At 30.8% G+C, this 8,225-nt stretch overlaps 1 protein-coding gene across 1 annotated transcript; it reads left to right on the forward strand.

The window, feature by feature from the left end:
• The first annotated feature begins 5,460 nt into the window (after positions 1 to 5,460).
• On the forward strand, positions 5,461 to 7,926 carry LOC108334782 (uncharacterized). The gene is made up of 9 exons (XM_052869486.1): positions 5,461 to 5,593; positions 5,735 to 5,830; positions 5,930 to 6,046; positions 6,253 to 6,446; positions 6,553 to 6,763; positions 6,838 to 6,920; positions 7,369 to 7,438; positions 7,532 to 7,644; positions 7,792 to 7,926. Exons 2-9 carry the CDS (start codon positions 5,741 to 5,743, stop codon positions 7,916 to 7,918), a joined length of 1,005 nt encoding a protein of 334 aa, XP_052725446.1. The 5' UTR covers positions 5,461 to 5,593; positions 5,735 to 5,740; the 3' UTR covers positions 7,919 to 7,926.
• Positions 7,927 to 8,225: the final 299 nt, after the last annotated feature.

The raw sequence follows: 8,225 nt of genomic DNA on the forward strand, positions 1-8,225 counted from the left end.
CTCTAATTTTGTGACTATTATAACAAAATTAGTGAATGAAAGTTCTATAACAATTATGCATGCTAAGGGGAAAATAAAATAACGAAAATCACGTGTCTGGTGTGCTTGGTCTGAATTTAAATTGTGGCACGTGCTGATGTAGAGCAATGAGAATTTATGGAGTTTACTTTTTTGTGTTGCAAGAGAACATCCGATCTTTCTTTTTACGACTGTAGACGTGCGTTTCTTTTTAGCCAGAGAGAGATCGGAGAAATTTTCTTCAATGGATAAAGTAGATGTGGGATTCCTTTACAGCATATTTTGAAACAAGTCAAGAATATTTTGAGCAGGGAAATTTTTGTTATAGTTTTCTTTCACTTCGTTTCTGTTCTTCCTTGTCTATGCCATAGGGCATCTGCTAGAGCCACTAGTAAAAGAAAAGGCAATAAAGAAAGACTTTTGAAATATATTTCCTTAAATAGGGATTATTATAAGTTTTCTTTTCTTTTCTTGATGTTAATTTTGAATAATTATTTTACCGGAATTTGATAGTGTCTTTGAAATGAAGTACAAAACTTTCAAAAGCTAAGCTTTTGTCTCTTGGTGATTGAGAAGTTTTAAAGAGAAATAGAGAAAGATCGACGTGTACAAGACTTTCTTATGTTAAAAAAAAGTAAAATATAGAAAGTATGTATGAATTGAGTCTTATAATTGAGTGTCACTTAAGTATTAAGTTTTGATTGAGTATTTATATCTATAAGCTTCCTAGATTATTAAGAAACATATTTAATCATATTATGTTAATATAACCAAGTGTTATATGTTATTAGATTATAAATTATTATATTATAAAATGTATTAAAATATAATAATAAGTTAAATTTGGGACCATCTCTCCTCATGATGCACAATCCAGACGTTGACCATGCGAGCACCCACAGAAGTAAATCTGAAGTATGCAATCGTGTACTTTTTGTATATTAAGACAGATAGATACATGTTGCAATCTTTATTTTGAAGTTTGAAAATATTAAAAGTTAGTGTAAAGTTGCATAAAGTGGAGAAGGCTGTATATCCGTACTTTAGTTATACTATCATTAAGGCATCATGGGCTCTCCAGAAAAACTGAAAGGGACTACTCACTCTATAAGTCCATTCAATTGGTCCCATGTTAATTCAATTACGCAATTGCTTCCTCACTACCTTCATGTTTTCTTCTTACACCTCTCTCTCTATATATATATATCTTCATCAACTTTATTATTACTATTTTTTGGTTTGATGAATTCAAAATTAACCTTTTTTTTTTCACTTCCTACTTGTTGAATCCTTAAGTTTATTTTATCCTTGCAAACCTTTGGATCTATAATGCCTGAATGGTAGAATCGTTATGTTGAGGTTCTTCAGCTTTGGTTGAAGACAAAATGCTAATCCTTTGTTGCATCAACCATCACCTCACAAGATTTTCAGCTAAAAAGGCACAAAAATTAAACGGGATATCAATCACAAAAAGGAAAAAAATGTATATTTTAAAAGAACGTGAACTTTAGAAGGAAAGTATAGAAGTGTAAAAAGTAATCGCTGTTAAATAATGTAGCAAAATGTGGTCCAAATTCCAGTGTTGGACCATTTCCCACACCATTCCAACATCACAACCGACACTATAACTTGGAGGAATACTTCCAACACAATTCTTGACTTTACCATTATATGCGCACAAGTTCTTTTTTTTTTTTTAATTTTTATTTTGGTGCACTTATACCCAAAAAAAACTACAGGCATATTCACTAGAGTTCACAGGGCCTTTCAGATCTACTAATAAATCTAAAAACTATAGGCATATTCATATTTCATTGTTATTGTATCTTTTTTAATGATTTTTTTTTATAAATCTAATAAATTGTTAGACGAAGTTTTTATCCACTTATATGCTTAAACTTTTATATTTTTAAAGAAAAAAAAAAATAAAAAAATACTGTCAAATGAATTTTTTTAATATTAAAGTATTATTGTCTTTTATTGTTATATAAACAATATATAAAACATACTCATTATTAAATACACAATATTATGTTATTTAATTCTCAATTTAATAACTTGATGTAAATTTAGTTTGAGTTTGAATTTGATAGGTGAGATTTCAAAGTTAGAATTATGGATCTTAATTCTTATATAGTATTTATTTATTTTTTTATTTTTATCTCAGACTTATATTTTTTAAACCGTGTGTATTATTCACAAATGAAAAGGTAGTTTTGGAAAGACTTATTGGGCAGTGGCAATGTCCCACCAAAACTGGTTTCTTGGTGTGACAGCAAAGGATGGTGTGTGTGTAGGCTTTGAAGTTTATTATTGTGTTCCAATGGTTGAACACAACAAAGCATATAATTGAAACGAAAAGCTCTTGGTTTTTGGTTTATAAATAAAAGGCAGAAAGACAAATAAAAATCAATAATATCCACAATTCTATGAAGGCTATTTCTTCATGCAGCCTTACAATTCAGAATGTAAAATCTCATTATCTTTCTTTTAATTTGAATTAAGGAGTTCAAAATGTAAAATGCAAAATGTGTGTATATTTGAGCACTTTCAGAAGGCAAGATTTTGTGTTGTTTCACTTGTTTATACAACTCGTGATTAATGTTTTAAGATGTTTGAGATTAATCTAAGTCTATTTTTTTTAAACAAAAATTAGTATATTCTTAAGACAATCGTACAGAAAAAGAAAACCAAATTGAAGTTATTTGTCTGATACAATATAATTTTAACATTTCACTTTAAACACAAGAAATTAAAACTTCAACAATAGTAAAAGGCAGCCTTGTTGATTGTGCATTAAATTGGTTTGAACACATATACAAGTTATTGAATATTTTTTGCTTTTATTCTCTCAAATCTTTACATTTCCTGTCCATGGAGATCATAACCTGAGCTTTATAAAAAAATGCTTGCACATTTCTACAAGCCATGAAGTGGAGGAATTTAAATCAATGAACTATCAGACAAAAATGGTGATTTTCACATATCAGATTATGAATAAGAAAATAGGATGAAGGTTTGTCACAGTACAGATGCACCAATGCTAATTTTACAATTTTATAACATTATATAATTTTATAAAATTATATGCAGTAACAAATAAAGTGATGTAATAAGATAATAATCACATGATTCAATTAATAGTTACACCACTTAAATGAGATTTAATTAGTCATAAAAATTTATTAAAATCTTAATTGAAAGTTTTTAAATTTATTATGAACTCGAAATTTGATTAAGTTATGTTTTATCCATGTCTCTAGTTTCTTTTGTCTAAATCATGAATTAGCTTAAGAAAATAAAAAAGGAGTATTTATTATTCACTCTTCTAAACTGGTACTCCCTCCCTTTTAAACTAATAATCTTCTTAATTGCTTCTTTTTTTAATTTCAGAACAGCAACAATTAAATATTTGAAGCTATTTTTTAATAACATCTATATAGCTAAGAGGATAAACTAATAGATTATTACTTGTATTTAGTAGTTGGAAAAAACATAAAAAGTTGTAGAATAATTTATAACAAAAATAGGTGAAAATTCGGGAATGTTTTTTTCTTAAATTGTATCAATTAAATATTTGTTAAATCATGTTGCATCTTAAAATCGTATCACTTGAAATGAAAGAAGGGCTGGATCTTAATTCAACAGGATTGATGAATAATTATATATTAAAAAATAATTATGATTATGCTAAATTAAAATTGTGATTAACTAAATTGTAAATGATCGATATAACAAGAAGTGATAAAAATAATAACTCCAAAGTTACCATTCATTCCCTTATTTTCTTTTTAAGATTCGATTATTCTAAAAGAATCGATCTTAACAGTTGAATTAAAAAAAATGATAAAAGAGTTATCCATAAGTTAAGTTAATTCCTTTTGATGTATTTACATATAAAAAAATATATTTTGATATACATTTATTTGATATTATTTTTATTTTTTTTTAAAACATAAAAAAATTGTTATTTTATAACTATTTTACATTTATACTGTATATTAAATGAATTTAAAAGTGTATTATGCACAAAATGTATTTTACCTGAAAAGTTGATAACCAGAAAATGTTGTGTGTTGTTGGGGTATGATAGTGATAGTAGGAGATATTGAGGTGTTGGGATAATTTCTTTTCACTGTTTTATTAAAAAACTTTATCCTTGGAAGCAGCTGAATGATGAAGGCAAAATCTGTGTTGTTATTTATCACCAATATGTCCTCAAAATGAACTCTTTTCACCACTCATACTCTCTCAGTACATCTTCTTTCTCACACATGATTTTAAAGCAGCATAATATTTAGAACAGATGAATCTGAGAATGTGTTAAGGAACGCAGTGAGTAAAAAACAAAGAAAGAACTTGCAAACAAAACAAAACAAACTTAGCATTATACGCAATAAATAAACCATTATAAAAGCTTGCTTCTTAGTCTTACTTTCAGCGAAGTGCACTCACAATTTTGTCTTATATTTTGGCTCAGAATTTACAGACAACAACACATCCCATTGAGTATGTTTGGGAATGCATCAAAATGTTCATGACCACTTCAAAGGAGCAAATCCAGATTTCCTATTTAATAACAAAACTTCTGAAAAACCCAGATATATTGAAGATGAAGCTCATATAACAACAGTGAGTCCACTTTCTTATTCTCCAGAAGCATCTTTAATTGGACAGAATCTAATAAATACTACTAAATATAAAACATGAATTTCCAATGTCGCATGAAGCTCATATCTAAATACCAAAATAAATGTATTTAGTTACACGTCACAGTCTGTGACATGTAACACAGTCAACAAAGAATCTCTCAATCTTCCATGTCTGTCAACCACGTTTATTTGTTGCAATATGAATGTTGCATAATAGAAAAAAGTATCATTAACCAAATCAGATCATATTTGGTTTGATTATGGTTTTCATATAAAGTCAGTGTTTGGAACAACTTTGGAACATTTACATTGGTACATGGATGAGGCAACGAGCTTAAAGTCTCATCCTTTTCTTCCTCCTCCGTCTATGGTGGGTTTGAATTAGTTTGTTTTCACTCTGTTCGATCTCTTAATGTAATGCAAAACAAAAACCTCTGTCTTCTTCTTCTTTTTTTTAAAAGCTTGTCTTCCGGTGTCATAAAACCTCTGTATCATTGCTATCATTGCTCATTTAGGCTTGGGAGGATTACTTTATCAATGTCATAAAACTTGTACATGTTTCATGTTTTTTGCAGTACTAGATTGCATTGTTTTCCTAAGGAAAGTGATCACAAAAAGGTTGAATCCCAGAGCAATGAAACACCTTTAAATGATGACAAAGCAATTTCTTCCTGTTTTACAAGCTTAGCTGATTTCTTTCTTTCTTTCTTTTTCTGTTCAATTGTAACTTGCAACATCTTCTCAAACAAAGCTGAAATGAGTTCTTCAAAACCAGCTGACTGACTTAGAGTTTTTCATATTTAGTCAGCAATCTCGAGTTTAAAATCCTGAAATACTAATTTTTTTTTTCATAGAAGTCTTGACTCTTTCTCTTTCACAGGATACCTCATTAAAAAAGTTCTGAATGGTTGAAAAATAAAACGGTACGCATAATTTTTGTTTTTAATTTTTACCAAATCTGGGTTCTTTCTCTTCTAATGAGAAACAAGAAATCTCGGCCTTCTGCCTTTTATTTTTCCTGCATAAAGTTTGCATAACAGATTTTCATTGAACGTGCAAAGCAGGATAAGATGGAAACTCGAGGGACTCAGGCAATGGAGAAAACCATAGAAAATGGGCATAGGTCCAATAGAGAAAGGAAAATGGCATTGATACAAGATGTGTGTGAATGATATTCATCTTTCTTTTGCGCTTTAATTCCCCAAAGTGTTTTCTCTACAACCCCTTTGTCAGTGTAGTTATGTGTTAAAACTGTGCAGGTTGACAAGTTGAAGAGGAAGCTTAGACTGGAAGAGAATGTTCACAGAGTGTTAGAAAGAGCATTTACAAGACCTTTGGGGTCCCTTCCTCGTCTTCCTCCTTATCTCCCCCCACATGTTAGTATCTGTCTTCTGCTTTTCCTTGTGTGCATAGGTGGAACCCAGAAGTGGTCAATGAATGAAGCATGTTTTTCTTTTAAACAGATTGAAGTGTTTCATCTGATAGAATTAGAAAAACTGCGGATGAAGGCATATATATAATTTGTATTTAAAGTGTAATAAACTTTAATTTATTTCTACTTATTTTATACATTGAATTTTAGATACTAAAGCTTGTGGCTGAAGTCGCAGTATTGGAGGAGGAGGTGGTTAGACTAGAAGAAAATGTTGTGAATTTCAGCCAAGCTCTATATCAGGAAGCTGTCTACATTTCCTCTAAGTGGAAATCAGAATATTTGATGGACACAATGGACGAGAACTCCATCAGAAGCTCCAAATATCAAACATCAAATTCTTTTTCCTAAAGTGAGCATAATAGAACTACCTAGGCCGCAACTTTCTCTTCCTAGAAGTGATTACAAGAGAAAACTGTTATCTGGCATTGTCACTTATCACTCTGACAGGCTAGTGAACAGGAAACAACTGCACATCAAACAGGAGGTGCTATCATCAATCCCAGAAGAGGGGTACCAAAAGAGAAACCACTTTTTTTATAGTTCTCTAAAGGATAAGCAATCACTGGAAAAGAAAATGGCCAAATTCATTACAACAGGGAAGAAGTCTCTAATCAAACAAGAATTAAATGAGGTGTATGCAGATCATTTGAAGTTGCAGGTATGCAGCAGTGTCCAATTATTACTGTTCAATACAAAAAAAGAACTGAGCTGTCATTCGCTTTGCTTGTTCAGATAGAGAGGAGATCAGTGCACCAAGAAAGAGCTTTGAGTTCCTCAAGTTCATTAGATGATAAGGAGTCAGAGGATATTGTCAAGTGCTTCTGTAGAATATTTATGAGAATAGGCACATTCAATGACAAATTAGGGAAATCAAAAATAACTTCCAGTTCTGCATCTGCATGCAGAAAGGAAAGGATCAGTCGTGATCCCTATGGTATCTGTTCATAATCTGAAGTGAGAGATATTGGTACATATAATAGTTTATGTGAGACTAAAGCCTAAAATGTCGATATTGATCAAACAGGAAACCAGTAATTAAGCTGATGCTTGCTACTACGTGTTTATCTAACCTAATAAACATATTTGAGTTTCTATTCGGGAAACTATCAAGACAAAACTTGCATTTTGGATAAACAGTTTCTTTGATATCATCTTAGTTTTCCTAACATGTTAAGGGTACCCATAATTATTTTGGGTATATTTTAGGCGTATTTAGAATACGGCATACTTGAATGTCCTTAAATGATTGTGGTTCTAATGCAGAAGGTACAATATTCTCTACAATTGTCTTCTAAGAAGTATTCAAAGAAGCAGAAACATTGATGGTTGCTTGGTCCTTGAATTGATCCAGGCTGCCATCCCATGTTGAAATGAGTGGTTGTCGCAGTGCACTTTTATCTGAACTTCCAATGACTGGTTTGTGCAGCTAGAATTTAAGAAAATACTGAGAAAGGAAAATGAAATAAAAGCATCCCATCATCATTCTATGTATTTTATGGCTGATGGAACTAATGTGTACACCAACTCAAAGCTTGTGCGGTGTCAGATTCCAATAAAAGCGGGGGGCCAGCTGCTAAATGTAATTACAATTGATAACTTCATCTTTAGATTTCCTTATCACCTACAATTCTTCCCTTGAGACAAACCTGACCAAAAGCTGTGAAAAATGACGAGATGAAAGTGCAGAGTATGTTTTGGCTTGGAATGGTCAGAGCTTTTGGTTACATTTGCAAGTTCCTATGGAAGCTGCTCTTCACCTGTGGTATCTGTTTCTCAAATTAAACAGTATTGTTGTTATGTAGACACTGAGTAATGCTTTTCTTAACTTTAAGTTGGTTTATGATCAATTATTTGTCTGACAATGTATGACCAAACCAAATCTGTCATGTGATGTGAAAACAATTTTAGCTTAATCAAAATTGGATTTTTTTTTCAGAAAAAAATCTCACATTTCTGGGATAGGAAGTGAACAAACATGCAAGGACAAGCTAGGAGATTAACAAGATCATTATAATACAAAATTAAAAAGCTTGGTAGTTCTCCATTTTTCATTGTTAGGGTCAATAAAAACAATAGAATTATTAAACATTACATACTAAATTTCTTTCTTGATGTGGTTA

This window comes from Vigna angularis, chromosome 10 (assembly GCF_016808095.1).
Source record: "Vigna angularis cultivar LongXiaoDou No.4 chromosome 10, ASM1680809v1, whole genome shotgun sequence".
NCBI classification, from domain to species: domain Eukaryota; kingdom Viridiplantae; phylum Streptophyta; class Magnoliopsida; order Fabales; family Fabaceae; genus Vigna; species Vigna angularis.

Coding starts and splice junctions, on each gene's coding strand:
- LOC108334782 (XM_052869486.1), top strand. CDS start 5,741: ATGGAAACTCGAGGGACTCAGGCAATGGAGAAAACCATAGAAAATGGG. Junction 6,921..7,368: donor GAGTCAGAGGATATTGTCAA/GTGCTTCTGTAG, acceptor GTTCTAATGCAG/AAGGTACAATATTCTCTACA. Junction 7,439..7,531: donor GAAACATTGATGGTTGCTTG/GTCCTTGAATTG, acceptor TGGTTTGTGCAG/CTAGAATTTAAGAAAATACT.